Source organism: Apodemus sylvaticus, chromosome 4, assembly GCF_947179515.1.
Source record: "Apodemus sylvaticus chromosome 4, mApoSyl1.1, whole genome shotgun sequence".
Classification (NCBI taxonomy): Eukaryota; Metazoa; Chordata; class Mammalia; order Rodentia; family Muridae; genus Apodemus; species Apodemus sylvaticus.
The window spans coordinates 91,446,319-91,472,911 of NC_067475.1; the positions used below are offsets into that span (position 1 = coordinate 91,446,319).

Here is a 26,593-nt window from a genome sequence, read left to right on the forward strand (position 1 = left end):
AAAGCAAGAAATGAATTCCACTGTAGAGTCAAAATCCTTTGGTAGGGGCATAATGATTTTTCAAACAAGGACACAGAAGTATGCTTTTATTTCAACAATCTAATTGTACACTGTCAGAAAAAAAACATGGTTATTGGTAGAACTTTATTTTGTCTCAACCCTAAGATATTTAATTTAATTTTGCATTTTAAAGCACTCCCATATTTCATTAGTTGTGGTAGTATTCAGGGACTGCCATAGTCATAGGTCATACATTTGTTTCTATTATTAGATAGATTACTGGCTGTAGAATTTCAAATTCCACATGATAATTTGATTTATTTAAGGTATTTATTTTGCCTTTTGGAAAACCTGATGGAAAATTTAAAGATACATATAGAAATTTATTAGATCCATAAATATACTAGCTGCTTTGCATTCCACTGTATATTTTTGATGCTTTGCCAATGTCTCTTTTTGTGCCCAACTATTCTTTTGTTATATTCGATATTGTAATAAATGCACAATATTGCAGAAAGGAAAAACCAAGTAAAATGTTTAAATATGCTTATATGTACTATAGTAGATTAATTTAGAGCTCTTTTGTATTTTTAATAAATATTACATTTTCTACATTTTATTATAAGTAGACATTACTTAATTACCACTATACAAAGTACTCTGGTATACCAGAAGCTTTCAGAATAACAAAAGCTTGCTATTTAACCAGCATTTTTTTTTCATTTCCTCTATGTCACTTAAAATCTTTTCAATTTAAAGATAGTTAATAAAATGTATTTTGAGTGCTTTCATTAAAGCCCTTTTAAGCATTTCTCACAGGCCAAGTGCCATTTCCCTTTCTTTTCTTTTCTTTTCTTTCTTTCTTTTCTTTCTTTCTTTCTTTCTTTCTTTCTTTCTTTCACTCCAGATTTTATTCCTTCCACCTCTGTCTACCCTTGGACTGTTTCACATCCCATACCTCTTCCCCACCCCTGTCTCCAGGAGGATGTTCCCACACCTCACTCCCCTCCCAACCCGACCTCTAACCTAACCCTCAAGAGACTGGAGGCCCCTGGGAGTTTAGAGGTGCCATTTCCTTTTCTCCAACCTTTATTTTTTCTGTTCAAAGGTGAAAATAATTTCCATGGCCATTTTCAAAAATATGGGCTGCTAGTGAGCATAGACATCCTGGAACTTTCACTAGGGAATGGCCTGTCTCAGGTACTAAGAAGCCCCTCATTTAACAGTAAAGTACATCTCTATGTCCTATGAAACTCCTCATTTTGGATCTTGGGATGGGAGTTAAAATCCCTACGTCTATACTTACATTCCATTGTCTACTCTGGCTTCTTCAAATAGGATTACATATTGTATTCCTTAAAATGTGTTTCTTGCAGAAGTTTGTGAACCCTGATGGTTGAACTCGATCATTCAGTATTACTTTACACTATGATTCTTTCCCTCCCCCAAAGGCAAGAAGCAGGAAACTAATTTAAAATACTTGAGCTACTTAATTTCTTAAGAACCCTATGCTAAATGGATGGAGCTGGAGAACGGAGGAGTGGCCCCTTGTTCTGGGGAAATCATTTGAAATGTAAATAAAAATATATCGAATGAAATAAAAAAATTAAAAAAAAAAAGAAAAGAACCCTGTGCTAGCTTCTGTTTTGTCAATCTGACACAAGCTAGAGTTGTTTTGGAAAAGGGAACTTCAGAACATTGGAAAATGCCCCTAGAAGACAGATCTGCAGAGAAGCCTGTGGGACATTTTTTTAAATTAATGTTTGATATTGAAAAGCACTGCTTTCTGTGGGTGATACCAAACCTTGGCAGGGCAGCCTATGTGATCATTAAACCACAATACAACAACGAAACAAGAACAAACAAAACAAAAGCAAGCAAACAAACAACAACAGGCTAAACAAACCATGGGGAGCATCTAGTAAGCAACATTCCTCCATGGTCTCTGTTTCAGTTCCTGCCTTCTGGTGCCTGTCTCGAGTTCATGTACTGACTTCCATTACTTATTACATTGAAGTGTAAGATGAAATCTATTCTTTCCTCTTTGGAATGCTTTGGCTCCTGGTAGTTTATCATCAGAGAAATAGAATCCCTAAATAAGACAAAAGTTTAGTGGCCCATATGCCACATATTTTGTGTTTTAAATAGTTTATTATTAGCAGAATGTCCAAGATGCTTGGAGAAATCTTTTGAAACCCAAATGGCATATCCTTTTCCTCAGTACCTCATTCTATTAGCATATACCAGTGATGGTGGGCGGCTTAAGTTCTCTACTCTCAACAAAGACAGCTTATCTAGATAAAGCCTAAATAGAGAAATTATGGATTTAATTTCTATTTATGTGCTATATCAAATGGACCTAGCAAATGTTTATAAAACATTTCATCCAAACATAAAAAAAAAATATAGCTTCTTCTCAGTAGCTCAAGATACATTTTCTAAAACTGACCACATACATGGGCACAGCTCATATTCTGAAGGATACAATTCTATTGAAAACCTCCTGGATTCTATTTTACCACAATGGATTAAACCTGGATATCAGCAAAAAGAGAAATAACCAAAGTACAAAAACTCATGGAAAGTAAACAACTCATTTGTGAATAAAAACAAGGTCAAGATACACAATGGAATACTACTTAACTATTAAGAACAAGAACACCATGAGTTTTGCAGGCAAATTGATGAAACTAGAAAATATCATCCTGAGTACAGTAACTCAGATCCAAAAGGATATGCATGGTATGTATTCACTAATAAGTGTAAATTAGCCATAAAAGTACAGAAGTCCCAAGATACAATCCATGGAATTAAAAAAGGCTAACAAGCCAAAGGGCCTAAGTGAGGAAGCCCCAATCCCACTTGGGAGGGAGAATAAAGAAATCACAAGAGGAGAGAGAGCAAGGAAGGGAACTGGGTTGGAAAGGCACAGGGAGGGGAAGAGGGGAACATGGTCAGGAGTGGGGTGGGGTGGGGACAGGTAGGAAGCTCTAAAGGACAGTAGAATGAACCAAAACAGACAACTTTAAGAGAAAGGAGGTGGGGGAACCCTCTTAGAATGTACTAGAGACCTAAGAGGTGAGAGACTCTTAGGACTCAAATGGAGAGACTTTAAATGAAATGTCCTATAGTGGAGAGAGAGAACTTTTATGGTCTACCTCCAGTAAAAAGACAGAGCGTCAAGTGGAAAATGGAGTTGCCATCCCACAGTCAAAACTCTGACCCAGAAATATTCCTGTCTGAAAGAACAGCAGGGACAAAAATGAGAAGAGTCTGAGGAAAAGGGGATCCAGTGATGGGCCCAAATTGAGATCCAGCCCAGGAGAAGGCCCTAAGGCCTGATACTATTACTGATGCTACAGTGTGCTTATCATGACTGCCCTATGAAAGGCCCAACAAGCAGCTGAAAGAGTCAGATGCAGATATTTATACCCAAGCAATGCACAGAGCTAATTATCCCTGCAGTTGAATTAGGGAAAGCTAGAAGAAACTGAGGAATATGACCCTATAGGAAGACCAGCAGTCTCAAATAACCTAGACCCCTGGGATCTCTCAGACACTGAGCCACCAACCAGGCAGCGTACGCCAGCTTCTATGAGGCCCCCAACACACATACAGCAGAAGACTGCCTGGTGTGGACTCAGTCAGAGAAGATGAACCTAACACTTGAGAGACTTGAGGCCCTAGGGAGTGGGGAGGTCTGGTGGGGTTGGATTGGGTGGGGACATCCTCTTGGAGACAAGGAGAGGAGGAGTTATGGGATATGGATCCATCAGAGGGTAGACCACAAGGGTGATATAATCTGGACTATAAAAAATGATTAAAGAATAAAACTTAAAATAAAATAAAATAAAATACAAGATTGAGAGAAAATTTCTGCAGATGATAAATACTCTCAGCAAAGGAACAGAATACAGTATTCCACAAAATACTTAGTTACCTACTTACATATGAATGAAAAATATACTAATAACTTTAAAAATATACTCACACTGATTATGTAATTTATAATGTATTTTTATTGACATTATATATTGAGTAAAATATATTATAAATATTACATATATTATATATATATTATACATGTGTGTGGTGTGTGAGAGTGTATATAATCTAACCAAGTAAGCAAAAGTCTTGTATTTTAAGAACTTTAAAATATTTTAAAACAAAGTTAAAAGAGACATAAGAAAAAGGAAAGATTTCTCATGCTAATGGATTCATAGGATGAATACTGTAAAATGGCCATTCTACAAAAATCTTTCAATAGAGTCAGCACAATTGCTATCAAAATTCCATCTAAATTATTCACATAAGTTGATAGGACTGTTTTCAGCATTATATGAAATCACAAAATACTCAGGATAGCTAAAAATTTCTAAATAATAAAACTTCAGAAAGTATCATTGTCCTCGTTTTGAAGTTGTACTGTCAAGTTATATCAGTAAAAACAGGATGAAATAGGCATATAAACAGACATGTTGATCAACAGAATCAGATGAGAGTCCAGAAATAAGTCCCCACACCAGCTGACACCTGATTTTTTGACAAAGAATTTACAAATGCACACTGGAAAAAAGAGAGCATGTTCAACAAATGGTGCTGGTTAAGTATGTTGGCTGTATTTAGAAAATGAAAATAAATCCATATTTATCACTCTGATAAATCTCAACTCCAAATGGATCAAGGACTTCAACATGCAGCAGGACATAAAAGCATATCTGATGGAAGAGAAACAAAGTAGTAGTCTTGAAAACTGTGATATTGGGAAATAAACTTCTGAATATTATATTAATAGCACAAGCATAAAGAACAACAATTAATAATGCAACCTCATGAAATTCAAAAGTTTCTGTATGCCAAAAGACATAATTTGGACAAAGTGAAAGACTAAAGAAAGTGAAACTATCACTACCAATTACAAATACATTTTGGGTGGGAAAGCAAGCTTGCAGAGGCATTAAGGAAACAAATGAGATATTTCCTCAGAATGTTTCAAACAGATCTACCTCAAGATTCAATCTTAGGCGTAAGGACTCTGCTTGCTGCTACATAGGTACATACTCATTCATGTTCATTGTTTGTCTACCCCTAGTAGTCAGCCAGAAATTAAAATAGTCTAGATGTTAATCAGTAAATGAATAGGCCACACATCAAACGATGTCTAAGAAGAACGGAGGAGCGGCCCCTGGTTCTGGAAAGACTCAGTGTAGCAGTATAGGGCAATACCAGAAAAGGGAAGTGGGAAGGGGTGGATGGGGGAATAGGTGGAGGGAAGAGGGCTCATGGGACTTTCAGGGAGTGAGAAGCCAGAAAAGGAGAAATCATTTGAAATGTAAATAAAAAAAAATATATCGAATTAAAAAAAAAAAAAGAAAAAAAAGAACATCATTACCTAACATTTAGACTAATAAAGTTTATTGGATAAGAAAAAAATGTGGTATACTAATACAATGAAATAATTCTCGGGAGAAAGAGAGAGAGAGAGACAGAGACAGAGAGAGACAGAGAAGGTGATATTGGGGAGTTTATTAACTTTGCAAAAGAATGAATGGAGCTGAAAAAAGAAAAGAAAGAAAAAATAAAAGAAAACCATTGTGCATGAGGTAACCCACCCAACAGACAAATAGAAACTATATTTGCACAGCTGTGAATTTTTGCTTTTAAGCCTTGTAACAGTTAATATAATCAGATGTTTGCAGTACAGTAAAGGGCTTGTGAGGAGGGCAGAATCTATCTAGGAAGTGAAAATAAATTATAATTTTATATTTTTATAATTTTATGGAGAAATGGGAAAACTGGAACTGAAGGATTAAACAGGGAGAGGGAGAGAAGAGGGTGTAGGAGAGGCAGTGCTGGGAGGGACATCTAGCACAAAGGGTCATTTGATGGGTTATGTGGCAGCCTCTGATTATAGAAACTACATAAAAACATGTATAATAGAAAAGTATTCACCAAATAGTGGGAAGGATAATGTTCTAAATAGACCTCTTTTGCCACCAGGTGAAATTTCTAGTGCCAAAAGTAGAATATTTCTATTTTAGGTGCTGGCCATTGGGGCGACATGGAAAACTACCAAGGTATTTCCAAGTATATTGATTGTCCACAAATTGATGGTGATGCTGTATTGCTGAAGACAACACTTATATACTTTATTTAACGTGAAGAAGTTGATCTGGCACCTAAATAAAGCCTTAATCCCTGCTTAATATTGTTAATGTAACTGAATGTTATTCTTCACTCTACTAGAGGAGACAGGTAATCGCCAACCCAGTTACAAAAGCTGTGATCAACAAAGATGACTTGTCTGTATCATAAGCAGGTCGATACAGAAGCATAAACAATGTGGGCATCACGAACCACTATCTGATTGAATTTCAGACCATGAGATGGAATACAAGTGGCTAAAAACCTGAGACTACATATACCTAGGGAAAAAGCAATATTATAAATACTCTGGTTCTGCTAAAGGAACATAACAATTAAGGACATTGTGTTCATAGATCAGTATCTTGCTCAGCCATCATCAGAAGCTTTTCTGATGGCAACAAATACAGAGACCCACAAGTGGATCATGCCTGAAAGTAAGAAACATTGGAACACTCAGCTCTAAGCGTGATATCAACATCAAATACTGGCCTTCAGTTTCAAGAGGACAATGTGAAAGAAAAGTCAGAAATAGTTTAAGAGCTAGAGTTGACGAATGACACCAATAAAATTGACTTTTACAGATACTGTGCAAGTGATATAAAAATGAACTCCTAGAGACTGTAGCAGTATACCCAGGACCTGCACAGGTTCAAAGCAGAAGTGGTCCCTGCAATGAGCAGGAGAATTGGAACATTATTCCATATCTAACCGAAAGACTAACGCTGATCAATAGCCATTTTGCAAAGGAAAACAAAAACTTGTTCTCTAGTGGAATTTCATGGGGTTTATAAACACACTAAAAGATAGGCACTATGTCCAGCAGTAGATGGCCAGCATGAAACAAAATCAGGGGTGATTTTGTAGATTTTTTTTGTCTCATATTGCTTCATTTTATCATCTTTTATCTTACTACTATTTTGATTTTATGTTATGGTTTCTGATTCTGAATTTCTATAATTTTGGTTTTGTTGTACTTGCCTGTGCCTGTGTATAGACAAGAATATGTATATATATGTGCCTGTGTATGTGTGGTATTTGTACTGTTTAATATCGGTTTTTTTTCAAAACTCTGGGTTTGTTCACTTTATTTTCCTGCTTGTTTTCTAAACAGAGAAAGAAATAACATACGATTGGATGGATGGAGATCTCAAGGATCTAACAAGACTAAGCCATTGTCAGAATGTACTTTAAGAATTTTACATTCAAATGTAAAAGCAATAAATATTTTAAAGCTTAAAGTAAGTAAATAATTGGTCTCCTGGATCAGTTAAGATGCAATGCCTAGAAAAATAAATGAATATGTACATATATGCATACATACATACATACATACATAGGAGTACTAGAAAACAGGTTAATTAATCAAGCAATCTTTAAAAGTGTGATGAAGTACTATGGACAGAATGAACTTATAGAAGAAAGAGTTTATTTTGTTTTTGTATTTGTATGTGTTTGTGGGTGTGCAAGCCTGAGGCAAATGTCTAAAGTCCCTAAGCCTTTCCGTACTTATATACTTCATATATCAAGTACTGACACACACACACACACACACACACAATACAAACATACACAAAGTGCATTGGTTGTTTAACAAACACATACACGTACAAAAACCATTTTTAAAATGGTTCAAATCGCTGCTTCAGTACTCATATCTAGCACTTATGTTGTACATTGCGTTTCTGCTTTTTCTTTCAGCATACATTTTTAATTACATCAACCACAATCTACTCAGGAAAGCTGGTATTGGGAACTCAAAGTGATTTAAATATAATCAGATAAATAGAAGGCTGGTATTACATCTAGTTTGATACTGACTTGAGGATCTATATACTTAGCAATGGGGAAGCAGAATTCCATAGATAAGATAACTGTATTGAATTCCTTGTAATTACTTCATAAGTTTAATGCTGATGGGGGTTGGGGATTCCTGTCAGTTTTTCTCTTTCAACCACAGGGAAAAAACCTGATATCAATGAACAAACACTTCATTCACAAGAGAGGATTAAACAGGGAGCAAGCATGTGCCTATGCCTGAGTCCTACAACATAGAAACCCAAAGTGTGGCTCCGGTCCTTGAATTTGTCACCTGTTGCTCAATGAATTTCTGAAAGTAGATGACTTTCCGAATAAACCCATGTCAAAGGGGAGCAAGGAGCAGGAACCACTGAAGGGCAGCCTTGTACAGTGGTTCTCATGACCTCCCACGGGGCACAAGCTCCCTGCAGTACCTTCTCCAGCATGTCTGGGAAAACCACACTTTCCGAATAGCTGATGAGGACTGGGAATTTGTACTTTTGATCCTTTAAAATATTGTTCTGAGGAAGAAGAAATGTGAGCTAGGCTCATTAAAAAAGGACTGAGCATTTTTTTTTAATTTTCTAAATTCTTTGTTTACATTTCAAACTCTTTCCCCTTTCCCAGTTCCTCCCCATATGTCCCATAAGCCCTCTTCTCTCTACCCATTCTCCAATCACCTCCCTCCTTTTTCTATTTCCTGGAACACCCCTACAATGCTGGATCAAGCCTTTCCATGATCAGGGCCCTCTCCTTACTTCTTCATGGGACTAATTTGATATGCTAATTGTGTCTTGGGTATTCAGAGCTTTTGGCCTATTTAATATCCACTTATCAGTGATTGCATTCCATATGTATTCTTTTGTGATTGGGTTACCTCACTTAGGATAATATTTTCCAGTTCCAACCATTTGTCTAAAAATTTCATTAATTCATTGTTTTTAATTGCTGAGGCAAAGGACACTGTCAAAAGGACAAAATGGCAACCAACAAATTGTGAAAAGATCTTTACCAACCATACATCCAATAGAGGGCTAATATCCAATATATACAAAGAACTCAAGAAGTAGTTAGACCCCAGGGAACCAAATAACCCTGTTTAAAAATGGGATACAGATCTAAACAAAGAATTTTCACCCGAAGAAATTCGAATGGCTGAGAAGCACCTTAAGATGGAAAATGAAAATCAAAACAACCCTGAGATTTCACCTCACACCAGTCAGAATGGCTAAGGTTAAAAACTCAGGAGACAGCAGGTGTTGGTGAGGATGTGGAGAAAGAGGAACACCCCTCCACTGCTGGTGGGATTGCAAGATGTTACAACCACTATGGAAATCAGTCTGGCGTTTCCTCAGAAAACTGGACATGACACTTCTGGAGGACCCTGCTGTACCTCTCCTGGGCATATGAGGATTCCCCATCATGTAATAAGGACAATGCTCCACTATATTCATAGCAGCCTTATTTATAATAGCCAGAAGCTGGAAAGAACCCAGATGTCCCTCGATGGAGGAAAGGATACAGAAAATGTGGTATATTTATACAATGGAATACTACTCAGCAATTAAAAACAATGAATTCATGAAATTCTTAGGGCTCAACTTTACAGGACTTGGTGTTAGGAGACAAAAATTAACTAACTGCCTGCAATGCAGTGAAGTAGAATATTTATGCTTTCACCCCACAAACAGTAAGAAAGTTCATTGAACAAGACTAGTCAGTTAGCTTGAAGTCAATTACTACCAAAAGGGAAATGTGGACAAGCCTTGCTGTGTCAGTTACACCAGGCCTAATGTATATAGACTATAAGCACCCACAGCATGGAGTCAACTGGGCAAATAGCTCAGGGATTGTTCCTGTTCAAAGCACCCGAAACTCAGAGTATGCCATTGCTTTGTGCCCTTCACACATTCCCTTGGAAACTGACTTCAAACTAGAGCCAGCAACATTTTCCTGCTGAGTTTCCCCATAAGCTACTATCTTCTGTACTAGAGGCTGTATTTTCTGTGTAGAAGCTCTATCTGCTACTACTGAGAGTCCAAGATCATCAGATTGTCTTTGTTTTCCAGCATTATTGTTATTAATGTCTTTTTATAACTGAGTCCTAAGGTAGCTTCAAATTCTCAACTATCTGAGAAGAGTTGAATTTTAGACTCTCTTGCCTTAAACACCTAGCCACATTTTCCAGCATTTTAGAACATTTCCTTAATTATATTGCTGGACACAGATTTCCTTACACTCACTGCTCCTACTGCTACTTTCCCTTCCTTGTAATTTCAGATCCAAGGCTCTAGTCTCTGACTTCATATACAATCTAAGCCCCTTCTTAAGTTATTTAATCAATCTTGTGCTTGGTTTGATTAAAATGTTTAATTAAGTATTTAAATACAGAGCAAGGCCTGTCAGATATCTCACTTGAAGACTTGACTTTTGCATCAATAACTGTCCAGTCTCTTTGTTCTTTTTCTTCCCACAGCACTATTTACCTACCCTTCCCCTCACATCTCTAAGACTTGTGTTTTCAGTCTTTCTTGTACTTACATATGATTTCTCAGTGACATTGGCAAGTTAAGCATGCTCCAAATATGAGCCCTATTATGTGACACTGAACAGCCAGCACTGCATGTTAGGACACAAGTACTTATTTTCAAGTGACTACAATTTTGTAATTATCATTCATTTGAAACAAATTAAAATATGCTATTGTCTACAACAAACACTTTCATAGCTGTTCAGGACACTTGGAAAGGAAACCCTAATGTGGATTTAAATGCATAAGACACTAAGGGCACCCCTCTATACTCATAGCCTCATGGTTCTTGTATAAATACAGGTTTGCATGTCAGTCACACTGTCTACCCACTCAAAGCAGGCTCTGCTTGATCACAGAGTAGGTAACTATTACATATGATAAAGTATGGGACATAGAACTAATAACACAAGATACATAGCATCTTTTGTCAACTCAAGTTAAATCTGTGCTAAATAAAATTTTTATATGTTTATTTTGATTAACATTCCAAACTACCAAAAATGTGTTTCACATAAATAATACTGTCAAACAAAACAAAACAAATCAAACAAACAAACCCAAGACAATGCTCCATATTTCCTAGGTTAGACTCATTTGGTAGTTACAGATGGCCTTCAATTCTCAGTCTTCCTCCCTCTACAACACAGGTATTGGAGTTATAGGACACAAAAATGAGTAGGAGATTTCTATAACGATAGTAATAGTAATTAAACAGCTGATATGAATTAAAATTCTACATTGTTAATCTTACCAGTTTCTAAAACTCATGTTTGCTTGAGGATTGATAGGATTTAGTTGATATTTTCAACTAAAACCAATAATTTCCTATGTTTTAAAATGTTACTTTGCAATAGTTTATGATGACTAAATTGTTGCTAATTTATAGTGTCAATCAGGTAGGATCTTAAAAATAAATGATAGTACATTAACAATAAGTACAAAAAATTGAATCTTGTTAAAATTAAGGTGCTGTCCAGTCCACTGTAATATCAGCTGAGCAAAAAGGGTGAGAGTAGGAGCATGCTTCTTACCATTCACTTGAAATATGTGTGTCTGATGAATATTTTCATAGCCATCTGCATAGCAGGTATAATTTCCCATGTGTACTGTGGTAACCTTGGTGATATACAGGGACCCATCATCGCCAAAGTCCTACAGAAAGGAAATAAGTCACAGAGTTGGTTACTGGAGAAGGCATTTCTTTTCAGGAGCAAAATAAATATAATAAAGATTTATAAAGAATGTAAATTGCCAATGTAAACTTAACAGATGTTGACCTATCTTACCATTTAATAAATACTTCCTTGAAAAGTGAGCTTTCATTGATAAGTATTCCATGGTAATTTGAAATATATAAATTAACAGATTGCTAGCATATTTATTTCATTTTATACTTTGAATTTTAGATAATAAAGCTTTCACTGATAAATATAAGTATTTCATGTTAACTTGAAATATATAAGTTAACAGATTGCTAGTATCATTTATACTTTGAATTTTAGAATAAAGCTCTACCAAGAATTTGTCTTATAGTTAAAAATATATTGCTAATTATATGTTTAGACTTATAATCATTTTATATCATTTAGAAATATAAATATCAAAAAACTGTTAAAATCATTATGTTCTGAATAAACGTAGAAATAGGCATATCCAGGAATAGAGTATTTTGTTTACTTCAGTTGGTTTGAGGGACAATTGACAATAAATCGAAACTTCACTTATGCTAACCATGGACTCTAACACAGTATTAAACACTCAGCCAGGATTTAACTTTAAATATCATAATATACTGTCCATTTTAATAAATATCCATGCTGCTTGATATTTGGGAGAATAAATGCATGGCCATTCCTGGGGAAACATATTAAAGACTTACCCCTGTTATCACAACTGAATCCAAGCCTTAGCCTTAGAAATGCACGATACAAATCAGAAAATCTCCACTCTATACATCAATGTGTGTGATGAGAAATATTGTCAAATCTAGTTTTCATTTCTTTGGAAAACCTTGTAATTTGCAGACTCTTTATTAAAAACACAACTGCTGATCTCTGGGAACATGCCTGTTTGTTGGCATAGGTGCCTTTACTTCCTTCTCTCACCTTCACACTTGAATTAAAACTTTTGAATCAGCAGCCTGCACTGTGCTCCTTGTGAACCTCGCCATCTTTACAGATTGGAAGAGGAACTTTGGGGCATCAGTCTACAGTTATGAAAATATTATGTTTTCATGACTGGGCTTCAATTAAACAAAGCATAGGAGTCACTCTGTATAACAGTTCTAGCCCATAGTCCTTTTGAAAAATAACAAAGCAAAACATCTCTTTACCATTGCATTTTATTGAACATAGATACTAGCTTGAGATACCAATAGCCTGAAAAACTATTTTAAAAGCTATATTGTAGAATGGGTCAGTCCCATACAAAACTGACACTTGAGTTTTGACAAAGTAGTCAGAAAAACATACTGGATAAAAGAAGGAATCTTCAATGAATAGAACATGTTGAAGTTGCTGGGTACACATTAAAGAATGCAAATAGATCCATATGTATCACAATGCACAAAACTCAACTGCAAATTGATCAATGGCATTGATACAAACTCTAATACAAGAGAAACTGTTTAAGATTAGCCTTGATGCCATTGCCAGAGGCTTTCTGAATAGAACATTGGTAGCACAGACTCTAAGAACAAAAATTAATAAATTGGATCTCATTTGAGCTTTTTAGACCTCTCTTTACTCCTCCTGGAATTGCAGGAAGAGAGCAGACTCCTCCCTCAGTCTTCTGGAGTCTCTAAATTCTGTCTGTGCTAATCCCTTTAAGGTCAAAGAACAGGTTCTATAGCAGTGTGCCTAGATCAGTGAGCACAACCTTCCCTACTTTAGTTGACTCAAAGGCTTCTCTCCAATAATTTTGGGCTGTACAACTTTTTAGAAATACTTAATGGGTTCAGCAACTATTTTATGAGATAAATAAAAATTATCTCATAAAAAAAAACCTGATCATTAAGAAATTAAATAACCTAAAAGAACATGAGTATGTAACTAAGCATTTTTCTGGGGAGATGAAACATATATATGTACATACATACATATATATGTATGTATGTACGTACTCACAACAAATGGAAACTCATGCTCAGAACTCATGATTCAGTCAAAGTCCAGTGACCTTCAGTTCACTTCTACCTATGGGCAATATTGAACACCATTGTGCTATCATTGTGTCTTGTAGTCCCTTAATATTCCACCCTATAGCCTCTAGAAATAAACTGAATTTTAATGTATGTTAATAAATTCTCTACATAGTGCTAATATTGTAGGTAGCCTAGAAAATTTATCATAAAATGAAACTCAATTAAATGTTTGTTTAAAGATTTAAAAATAAATAAATAATAAATTTGACCTCACAAAACTGAAAATCTTCTGATTGACAAAAGGTACTTTATTAGGATAACGTATCACACAGAATTTACCAATTACACATTCACATTTCAATTACCAGTTAAACATTCCATAGAGAGCAAATATCTACAATATACATAACTAAAATCCTGATCATTAAGAAATTAAATAACATAAAAGAACATGGGTACGGAACTAAGCATAAAGTTCAGAAAAATGAAACACACATGTCTGGGAAATATTTACAAAAACTTAAAAGTCTTTAAAAATCACAAAAATGCAAATAAAACTACTTTGATACTTTATCTTACACCTAGTCAGAATGCTAAGATACATTGTTTTCAAAAATGGTGGCTCATAAATTGGATAAAGTACCAGTGGACTGAAACCTTCTCCACTGCTGTTTCTTCGGGAACCTATCAATAACTTTTATGTAAAGATGCAGCTATCTCTCTCGGGCATATACTTCCAAAGGACTCTACATACATATAGAAAGACATTTGTTCGTCCATGATCCTTAATGCTCTATTTATGACAACTAAAAATTGAAAACAGCATCTACGTCTATAAACAAGTGAATGAATACAGAAAAAAGTTATTCTGAGTGAGTTAACCCAGACCCAAAAAGACAAATGCTGTAAGTATGCTTTTATATGTGGATATTTGTTTTTAAACCTTTGATAAGCAGGGCATAATTCATATCACCACAGAGTTTGGTATAAAATTCTAGTGTGGAGGGTACAATCACATATATGAAAGAAATACAAATGGAATCACCAAATAATGGGGTAAACAATGCCCTAACCACTTAACCAATCTTTATTTTGTGCCATCAAGTGAAACTTCAGATGCCAAGAATGGATTATAATTAACTCAGCAGCTATTTGAGTCCTTACCAAAGGAACCTCACAGGAATCAAACAAACAAACAAACAAAAAAAACAAAAAAAAAAACAAAAAAAAACAAAAACAAAAAAAAAACAAAAACAAAAACAAAAAAAGCAAAACCAAACAAAACCAAACAAAACAAAAAATAAAACACAAAAACCCTCAGGCTACTGTGACCATTATTGATTGCTCCCCACTAACAGATGGTAAGGACCTATTGCTGAAAATTGCACTTACATAATTTTAAATATGAAAAAGTGAAGCTAGTGGTTAAGTGAAGCTTTCACCCCTACTGAAGAGTGTTTTCTAGTATTGGAAGGTACCAATGTGCTACCAAATGTAAAAGGTAATCACTAAACCTGTTACAAATCCTGTGATGTAAGTGGTGACCTTCTTGCATGATACACTACTGCAATAGTGACATAAACAATGTGGGAGCAACCCACCACAACCTGATTGGGGGAACTAGTCCACTTACACATCAAGGAATTCATATCCCTGGCAGACAATCTAAGCTTAACAGTGTGGCCGGGAAAACTAGTCACATTTTGCAAGAAAGAATGGCCAGGGGGTCTACTAACTATTTTTTCGTCTTTAATTCCTGTACTGTGGAATGTCTGGGTCCCCTTGGAGGGGAAAATGGTAAAATCTTCATCTGCTGGCTGTTTACCCCTTTACTTAGTTTAACCGCATTTCAAGAATATTTAGAAAACTAGTGGCTGAACTGGGAGAAAAAAAAATGATAAAATGCTGCCCTTGGAGTCCTGCTCCCACCTGGACAAGTAGGCAACAAGCCAGCTTGGTCTGTTCGAACTGCTCTGGCAGGGGCCAGCAGCTTCTCAGTCTCTCTGGTAAGGAAGCTGATACTTCCAATGCTGTTGCCTGGGAGAATTGGATTCACCAGGTAAAAAGGAATGCCTCCCTTAAAATTGCAGCTAAAATTGAGAAAAAACACTTTTGTATTTCAGTTGTAAATGTATATATGTATATGGCCACTGCATGTTTAATTCTGACAAGTCTTAAGTATATAAGGTCTTGGTTATAAATATTAATTTGTAAATTATGATCTATGGTCAATAATGTATAATGTCAGTAACAAAAAGTTAGTGTAAAACAACTCAGGGTTAAAGCCATTCTAGGCTACAACACATGGCATGAGGCAATCAAGGTCTCTAAAGATACCTTTAAATTGGAATAATATTTTTATGCAAATTCTGTCCTAGAAATCATAAGAATAAAAGATAACAATTAAAACTGTTTCCTTGTTGAGGTTTGAAGCTTTACTTCCATGTGTTGATGTGCTGGAGTTCTTGCTGGCAGCCAAACTTTGTTAATGCACTTGATATTGATCTTATAGATACTGAACTGTTTAAACTGTTAAAATTGGCCTTGTCTTCTAAAAAAATATGATTAGATATATATAAAACTATGGGACATTTTAATATTTATTAAATGATTAAAAAGTCTTTGTTAGTTCATGATGGTTGTGATGAAGTTTTATTGGACAACAGCAATTAGGTTTTAAATCAATGGTGGGGGGAGACAAATATGCTAAGAAGGCCTGAGGCAATCCCTACTGTGATGGTTATAGATCTGATGACAGAAATAATAATATAATGGAAGGGTTTTGTTTAAAAAATATAGCTATTAATTAATGCAAAATAATGTCAATTAGATATACATTCCTGATGTTTTCTGTCTGCCATAGATTGAAGGGGTAAAACGCTAGACAGATTGAGAATCACTGGCTCTTGGAATCCACCTCTTCCTTCAGTTTGCCTGAGCTCTGCCCAAGTTCCAGAAGCCCCTTCCTTTCAGCCCATGGTGCAGATCACATCCAAGGACCTTGCCTTTTTTTTTCCAACTTGTTAATCTTTTTATACCTGACAGTGGCTAAAGCTTAAACTTAATCAGTTGTTATGCTCTATAATGATATACCAGTTAAAAAAAAGTTTCTGGTCTCTTTATGGACTATGCTCATGGTTTAAAAAGTCTTATTTTAATACTCAAAGACTTTATTTCAGAATTGCTATTTGTAAAGTTCAAACCAAATAGTCTCATAAAAATACTATAATGAAGAAATATAAATTATTAGTCAGAGACCCTATAAATGAGTATATCCTTTAATATATTCAGAATTATATTAAAATCATGCTAAGTACTGATATAGTTAATTACTAGGTTAAAGACTTACTTATTTGGCCTCTTGTTTTATGTTTGTAAGGTATAGTTTGAAACAGATAACTAAGAAAAGACAAACTTGTTTAATTAAGATATACTAGGTATATACTAGTATATACCTCAAAGCAATCAGAGAACTGTGGAATATGGTATTTAATATATTTAAAATTACTATGACAGACAGACTCCCAAATCCTAACAACATCTCCCAAGGTCTCTAAGAAGAGAAAGGCACAACAACAAAAGACACTACCAGAATGGCAGTACACTAGCCACTGGGACTAACTACCCCAATGCCCACCCTCTGCCAGGACCTAATCTAAACTGTGAACAAATAGAGGACACCTTGATTTCAATATAATTTGTTAACTAACATTCAGATAAGCCTTGCCAGGAGCCAGCCCTGGCAGAGGTGTTTCTTCTTGATGGTTCTTCTTGAGGCAGCAAGGGGGAAGGGTATAGGTGGGGGTAAGACTTTGTCTTACAGAAAATTTCTGTATAATAAAAAGTTTACTTATCTAAGTCTAAGTTACTATGCTAATGTAGCTGACCTGCCTTCTGTGTTCCTCTGAAGCCAGAGATTTCAGTCTCAGTCACTAAGCACCTCATCCTAAACCAGCAGGAGATTAAGTAAATTATTAGTTGCTAGGGCCTTCTCCATATTGTCCAGGTGCCTCTTGCTTGTCAGTCTAGGGGAAAGTTTAGAGCAACAAACTTCTATTGAACCAGGAGAAGAGAATAACACTCGCAGAAAGAAAAAATTTTATTTAAGTGAATATGCATAATCTCACATAAATTCATACACATCTTCAAACATACACATTTCCACACAAATTCAATTGGGTCCAGCTTGCATGCATTCTCACAATTTCATACTTACACACACACACACACACACACACACACACACACACACACACACACATGCATACATTCTCACAATTACATACTTACAAACACATCCATACTTACATATGCATATGGAGCAAAAGACCAATCACTGATGCAGAAAGAACTCAGTCATTCTGGATGAAAAATGAACACCAATATTTATTGCATCAAGAAAGAAAAGGCTTCCACCCTTTTAATGCTAAATGAATTAAATCCATGTTTATAAGAAAAAAGTTTTGTTCCTTTTAATAAGACTAAGCCTGCTTTCTCCTTACCATGGGACCTGTTCTGCCATTTCAGAAGCAGGCCATTTCAGGATGATCGCCTGCTAGTATATTAGCTTGTCCCATTAAGGCTCCTGACAAAGCCTCAAGAGATTATAAAGTCAAGATTTATTTAGATCTCCCTGCCACTGAACAAATGCACTCTACATAAGTAAACCTGCCTATTCTTGAAAATGGGATTTCCCCCTTATTCTTGGGATTTCTTAACCTTTTCCAGCTACCAGACAATTTTGACTTCTGGCCCTAGTTGATATTTGTCTCAGCAGATTTTCACCTGGCTGACAGACTCCATCTAGGCAATGAATATGTGAGGACTGCAAGCACCTGAGTTCTAGACTTACTAAAAGCTGATGTTAACTAGTACAGTTGGAGTCATGCTTCCCTATTCTTAGCTGAATCATCTAACCAGATTCATCTAAAGTGCCCCAATTGACCAACCTTTGAAAGGCATCTTTGTCTTCCTTGGTCTCCAAAAGACAATGTCCTAATGTCAGCAAGAAACAATTACTGAAGAAAAATACAATGAGCATTGTCCCATCTTACAAGCTGAAATGGTGAGTCAAAAAAAGCCCATATTTCAGCAAAAAAAACTTATGGTTCTTAGTCCCTAATTTACCTCTTGACGAATAAGTCAGACTTTGAAAGAAACTGAAGAGTCAAACATTTGATTAAATAACAAGTTTTGAGTGGAGAATGAGAGGGGAAACTTTGAAAATAAAACAAAAGTCTCAGTTTCCCATGGAAGCAGATTGGGCTCCTCAGTGGGAGATACTAACAACCACTGATGCCTCTAACAAGAGAGGATTAGTTCTTGGGAGTCAGTTCCTGGGACATCTGACCAAATGAAATAATGAGGCTGGAGCTGAGCTGGTTCCTAGAATTTCCTCAAGGCCTCATTAAATATAGTGAAATTAACAAAGCAGCAAACCAGAAACCAACACATATTACTTCCCCAGTACCTACCAATGGAGTTTTTGATTAGCTAATGTTTGCTAAAATTCCCCTAGTTTCTTATGACTTGTGCACGTTTGTTTAGTGTCACCATTTTGATGAATGCTTGATACCTGCATGCTGGTAATATCTACAGAACAAATGTTCTTGGCCTTTGCATACTATTTGAGTCTGGGGTCTTCCTTCAATGATTTTTGGATCATAATACTTGGCTGGTCAAGAAACTGATTTGATAGACCATAGCCCTAGGGAAAAACAAAATGATCTTCTTCTAAAGGAACACAGCAAGAAAATGACTCCCTGTAAAATTCTGCTGTAGACACAAATCAGTGTCTCAACTCCTCTTGAAGTAGATTGGAAGTATTACAAAGATTGAACAACAAGCCAAGATTGAGAGACTCTAGGACAATTAGACTAAATGGGAGGCCTTTAATATGTCCCTCCTGTCAAGACTCAGAGATCCACGTAAAAGAGCAAAACAGAAGTGTAGAAGAGCTGGAGGGGATGATGGTCACCAAGGAAACTGTCTTCCAAACTCAAGACTGAGGCAAAAATGAACTCAGAGAGACTGAGAGTTCATATATAGGTTTTGCACAGAACCAGTATAGACTGGACCTCAGCACTGCCAGGGGAAATGATTTCCCATACCTAACAAAAGAGCTGTCTCCAGTTGATAACTGCTAACAAAGGAAAAATTAGTTCTCCTCAGTACATCTGATTTAGTATATAAATCACACTTAAGGGCACCTGCCAGCAGATGGTCAACACAAAATAAATTCAATTTGTTTTATCATTTTTTGTTTCATATTGACTTGTTTGGGCCTTTTTATATTTTATTTTTGCAGTCTATACAGTTATATTATTTTCATTTTTAAATGATATTTTGTTGGATGTGTTCCTGTGTGTATTCCTTACTTGTTTTGTTTTTCTGGATTGTTTTATGTTTCTTGCTTGTTTGTTTGTTTTACTGTTTTTTTTTTTCTAAAGAGAAAGGATAAAGGCATGGAGTTGGGTGAGGTAGGAGGTGGGTATTTTATTGGAAGTGAGAAACCACAATGATGATCAGAATATATTTTATGAAAAAATATATTTTCAGTAAGAACATTTAAAATGACTGGTTATCAATGAACATTATAAAAATAAAAACTTACTACATTGGTCCTTAATTCTTTGGTTGCTATGTGCTAGACAATATTGTCAGCATTTTCCAAATATGCATTTCAAATGATAGAGAACATAGTTTATTAAAATCCTCCCACTATATAGGAAGTGATAGATATTAAGATGACAATATGTTCCTAGTTATGCTTGGCTCCTAATTGGTACATTAAAACTGGAAATAGATTGGATAGCATTCAAAGTTTGATCTCTATATTCCCCACCGTGCTGCCTTCCTTCTAAAGCATTAACTAAAGAAAGAACAAAGAAAGTAGTTGAGACACAGATAATGAAATTTAGCCTACTGCTGTGGTATTCACAAAATGCTCATGGGCTCATGTGTTCCAAATCTGGTGCTCAGTGAGAGTTGGGAATGTGATATTGACTCAGTGAGGTGGGTGGGGACTTATGGATGATGTCAATGTCGTGGGAGCAGTTTCCTTTGAGTGTGGTGAGATATCTCTAGGGACTTCTGAATTTTCTGAAAACTAAGCTGGTAATGGAAGTAGAAACAGGAGAGGGGGATGGGATTTGGAATATCTTGGGGGAAACTGGGAAAGAGAATAGTTTTTGAAATGTAAATAAAGAAAATATCCAATAAAAGAAAATGTCCAAAAAAGAAAAAAAGAAAAAGAAAAAAAGAAAAAAGAAGTAGAAATCTGACTGTTAGATTTCTGATCTTGAGAGGCTAAATGATTGTTTTCCCTCAAATAGACTTTTACCATTGTAATCCTACAATGAGGTTCTCACCGGAGTGAAGTTGAAGTCACTGTTATATCCTTGCATTCTCTGAACTCCTAGAAGAGTTAATAACAATACCCTTCTCCGCAACATGTCTCAATAGCTATTTTTTTATAGATGCAAAAATTATCTAAAGACACATGAACTTTCCAAGAATTGGTTACTTTCTCCTTTTAATTTTACCTTTGGTAACTTCATGATCACCTTCAATTTTCAAATGTGTAATCAAGTTTTATTTTGTACATAGTAGCTATGAATATAGCCTGGATATACCCTTACCCATTTTTGTAAAACTTCATTAATTGTGTCAACACCTATGTTCAAATTGTGATTTTTTTTAAAAAAAAACATTATGTCTTTAAGGTGTTATGGATCCCAGTGACATTCCAAAATTTTTATAGCAGTGTTCAAAAGTATGGGTTGAAAATTTAACTCTATTTGTGCTATATGCATTTCTACTAAAAATAGCTTCACTCAATTACAGATTGATTAAAATGAAGGAAAACCATGACTGGTAGTGGTGGCACCTGCCTTTTATCCCAGCACTTGGGAGGCAGAGGCAGATAGATCTCTGAGTTCGAGGCCAGCCTGGTGTACAGCTTGAGTACCAGGACAGTTACCGCTACACAGAGAAACCCTGTCTCGAAAAAAACAACAACAACAAAAACAAAAAAGAAAAAAAAAGTAAACAAGAAAAAAAAAGAAAAATCTCTATAGAAGTACTGAACCTGGGACTGACAGTGAGAAACAATGATTTAAACAGATATAGTCAGTGTGGGCAAGATAGATCAGCTTATAAAAAAGCTTGCCTGTTGGTCTAGTAATCTAAGTTCCATCCCAAAATTTGAATATAGGTAAGGGGAGGCCCTGAGTTCCCAAAATTATCTTTTGGTCTTCATATGTGCCTTCTCACAATGAATTATATAGCAACAATATCAAATAATAATAATAACAACACTAATAATAAATAATAATATAGGGTGAAATAAGAGATAAAGAGTAAAAATGGAGATAGTAGCAAGTTGAAGGGAGAAAGAGGGAAGAGCTTGAGCGAAGGGTCAGGAGAAAAAAAAGGGAATTATTAAGACCAGAATAAACATATTACACAGTGCCAACAAAATTGAATATTTCCAAAAGTACAAGATGAAGTACAAATATCTCACTATTATAGAATATAATATTATTCATACATTATTTCCACAGCTTCCTGAAGTAATTGAATGAGCAGAAATCCATGGGAAAATGAGGAAAATAGATAAAGATTGTCATAAGGGACTTATGCTCAGGTAGTTGACTTTTGCAAATTATAAAAGGAGAGAAGGTTTTTTTAAAATGTAGAGAGAAACATTTAAGCTAAACCATTTGCAGAGTAAAACCAGAAAATAATTACTACTGTTCAAAAATATCTTTTATCTGGTGTGGACGAAGTAGACATGTGTACTGGCTGGTTTTGTGTGTCAACTTGACACAAGTTAGAGTTATCACAGACATAGGACTGTCTTTTTTTTTCAAGTTTCTCTTTTTTTTTTTTCTATATTCTTTTTGTTTTATTTTGGATTTGGGGTTTTCTTTGTTGTTGTTATTATTTGGTTTTGTTTTATTATTTTATTTATTTATAATCCAGCCATTGACCCCTTCCCAGTCCATCATTCCACAGTTCCTCATCCCATTCCTCCTCCCCCTGTCTCCAATAAGACAATCTTCTCCCCCGAGGCCTCCCCCCTCTTTGAAACCTCATCTCTCTCCCACTGAGGCCAGACCAGGAGGTCCTCTGCTCTACATGTGTTGGGGTCCTCAGCTCATATATGCTGCCTGTTAGTGGCTCAGTGTCTGGGAGTTCCCAGGGGTCCAGGTTAGCTGGGACTTCTGGCCTTCCGATGGGGTTTCCCTGAGACAAAGTCTTTTCTTTTTCTTTTTTTCTTTTTTTTTCTTTTTTATTATTTTTTTATTTATTTTCTATATTCTTTGTTTACATTCTAAAAGCTTTCCCCTTTCCCAGTCCCCACCGATATGTCCCATAAGTCCTCTTCTCTCCATCCATTCTCCTATCTTTCCCCCTCCCTTTTCTCTGTCCTGGTACTCCCCTACAATGCTGGATCAAGCCTTTCCAGGATTAGGGCCCTCTTCTTCCTATGGGTTTGCAATCCCCCTAAACTCCTTCAGTCCTTCCCCCAAGTCTTCTATATGGGTTCCTTGACCTCAGTCCTATAAGATGGGTATACGTATTTGTGTCAGTAAGTGTCTGGTAGAGCCTCACAGTGGACAGCCATGCCAGGCTCCTGTCTGCAAGCACAATACACCTCAGTAATAGTGTCAGGGTTTGGTGTCTATGCATAGGATGAATCCCAAGTTGGGCTGGTCACTGGGTGGCCTTTCTTTCAGTCTCTGCTTCATTTTTGTCTCTGTATTTCATTTACATATGAACAATTCTGGGTTTTGAAGATGGGTGGGTGTCTCCCTGTCTTAAATGGGGGCCATATCTATCTACGAGAGATGGTCTCTTTAAGTTCCATCTCTCCACTATGGGCAGTTCTACTAATGTCTTCCCCACTGAAAACTAGTAGCCTCTAATATCCTAGGTCTCTGTGACATTCTAGAGGTTTGCCCAGCTATATTCTCACCAGCATCTGCTGATGCCTGAGTTTTTAATCTTAGCCATTCTGATTGATGTAAGGTGGAATCTCAGGTTCATTTTAATTTGGATTTTCCTGATGACCAAGGATGTTGGAGATTTCTTTAGGTGCTTCTCTGCCATTTCAGATTCCTCTATTGAGAATTATCTGTTTATTTCTATACCACAATTTTTTAATTTATTTTCTATATTCTTTGTTTACATTCTAGAAGCCTTCCCCTTTCCCAGTCTGCCTCCCCATATGTTCCATAAGTCCTCTTCTCTCCATCCATTCTCCTGTCTTTCCCCCTCCCTTTTCTCCGTGCTGATACTCCCCTACTATGCTGCATCAAGCCTTTCCAGGAATAGGGCCCTCTTCTTCCTTCTTCATGGGAATCATTTGATATGCTAATTGTATCTTCAGTATTCAGAGCTTCAGGGCTAATTAATATCCACTTATCAATGACTGCATTCCATGTGTATTCTTTTGTGATTGTGTTACCTTGCTTAGGATGATGTTTTCCAGTTCCATCCATTTGCCTAAAAAATTCATGAATTCATTGTTTTTAATTGCTGAATAGTACTCCATTGTGTATATATATACATTTTCTGCGTCCATTCCTACATTGAGGGATATCTGGGTTCTTTCCAGCTTCTGGCCATTATAAATAAGGCTGCTATGAACATAGTGGAGCATGTGCCCTTATTGCATGCTGGAGAATCCTCTGGGTATATGCCCAGGAGAGGTATAGCAGGGTCCTCCGGAAGTGTCATGCCCAGTTTTCTTAGGAACCGCCAGACTGATTTCCATAGTGGTTGTACCATCTTACAATCCCACCAGAAGTGAAGGAGTGTTCCTCTTTCTCCACATCCTTGCCAACACCTGCTCTCTCCTGGGTTTTTACGTTAGCCATTCTGACTGGTATGAGGTGAAATCTCAGGGTTGTTTTGATTTGCATTTCCCTAATGGCTAATGATGTTGAGCATTTCTTAAGGTGCTTCTCCCCATCCGAATTTCTTCAGGCGAAATTGTTTACATTCTGAATGCTTTCCCCTTTCCCGGTACCCCTCTCCTGGTCGGTCTCATAAGATCGGTCTCATAAGCCCTCTTCCCTCTCCCCATTTCCCAATCACCCCCCTCCCATTTCCCTGTCCAGGTACTCCTCTACAATGATGGATTAACTCTTTTTAGAACCAGGGCCCTCTCTTTCCCTCTTCTTGGATATCATTTGATATGCTAATTGTATCTTGAGAATTCAGAGCTTCTGGGCTAATTAATATCCACTTATCAGTGATTGCATTCCATGTGTATTCTTTTGTGAATGGGTTACCTCACTTAGGATTATATTTTCCAGATCAAACCATTTGCCTAAAAATTTTGTGAATTCATTGTTTCTAATTGCTGAGTAGTATTCCATTGTGTAAATACACCACATTTTCTGTATCCATTACTCCATTGAGGGACATCTGGGTTCTTTCTAGCTTCTAGCTATTATAAATAAGGTTGCTAAGAACATAGTGGAGCATGTGTCCTTATTGTATGCCAGGGAACAAAGAAGCTGAACACATCCAGTGGAAAAAAGATAGCCTTTTCAACAAATGGTGCTGTTTCAGTTGGAGGTCAGCATGCAGAAGAATGCTAATTGATCCATTCATATCTCCTTGTACTAAGCTCAACTCCAAGTGGATTAAGGACCTCCACATAAAACCTGACACTCTGAAACTAATAGAAAAGAATCTGGAGAAGACCCTTGAGGACATGGGCACAGAGGAAATGTTCCTGAGCAGAACACCAATAGCTTATGCTCTAAGATCAAGAATTGACAAATGGGACCTCATAAAATTACAAAGTTTCTGTAAGGCAAAGGACACTGTAAAAAGGACAAAATTGCAACCAACAGATTGGGAAAGGATCTTCACCAACCCTAAATCCGACAGAGGGTTAATATCCAATATATACAAAGAACTCAAAAAGTTAGAACCCAGAGATAGGAGTTTCTTAAGGAAATTCCTCCATGAGATCCAGCTATAAGGCATTTTCTTGATTAGTAATCAAGGGTGGGAATGACCATTTTGGGTAGTGCCATCCTGAGGCTGATAGTCTTGAGTTCTATAAGAAATCAAGCCAGGATAAGCAAGCCAGTAAGTAACATCCCTCCATGGCCTCTGCATCAGCTCCTGCTTCCTGATCTGCTTGAGTTCCAGTCCTGAATTCCTTTGGTGATGAACAGCAGTGTGAAGGTATAAGCTGAATAAACCATTTCCTCCCCAATTAGCTTCTTGGTTATACTCTTTGTACAGAAATAGAAACCCTAACTAAGACAACATTTATATGGGATATACATGTGAATGCATCTCTTTATAAAGAAGGTAAGTCATAGAGACGAGATCAGAACAAACTTGTTCTTCTACTGGTAAAATTTATTTAAAATGATAAAGAGAGGATGTGTCTGGAGTTTATGATCATGGTATATACACACGTATTAAGCTCTACATAAATTTTGACTTCTTTTCTGGAATTATACTTCCAAGTATCTATATAAATATCTTTAAAGTTTGTGGTGGACAAGTATTTGCTGCTGCATGTATCTGCCTGTATATCATGAGCCCCCAATCCCAGCTTTGGGGTTCCTGAATATGTTTCCAGCCTGTTGAGGCTTTAGAAGTGTGGTTATAGAATCATTAAAATTTGATAACATCCATTATTATGTAGTGATCCAAGTTAATCTATAACATGAAATTTCTTTTAGCTAAAAATAGAAAATCTCCATTCTAAATTAGAATATGCACAGCCACTGGTAACTGTCTGTCTTTTCATTCTTTGTTTTCCCAAATGCAACCAAAATCTTATATCTACAGACTCTTTCAATACATAATTATACAAAACATTTATTACAGAATGGGTTTTTTCCTAATAATTCAAATTTTAACATACCATATCTACTTTGAATATAATAAGCATCCTCTAAACTGCTGTTTCAAGTGGTATGATATATTTTATT

General features: G+C 36.2%; 1 protein-coding gene across 3 annotated transcripts in view; it reads right to left on the minus strand.

Annotated features, from left to right (window-relative positions):
- The window catches only part of Fstl5 (follistatin like 5), a 585,582-nt gene that overhangs the window by 165,442 nt on the left and 393,547 nt on the right, over nucleotides 1-26,593 (minus strand). For all 3 annotated transcript variants that reach the window (XM_052180341.1, XM_052180340.1, XM_052180339.1), the window contains exon 7: nucleotides 11,509-11,629. In XM_052180341.1, coding sequence (XP_052036301.1) covers nucleotides 11,509-11,629 — 121 coding nt within the window. The remainder of the gene's footprint in view (nucleotides 1-11,508; nucleotides 11,630-26,593) is intronic.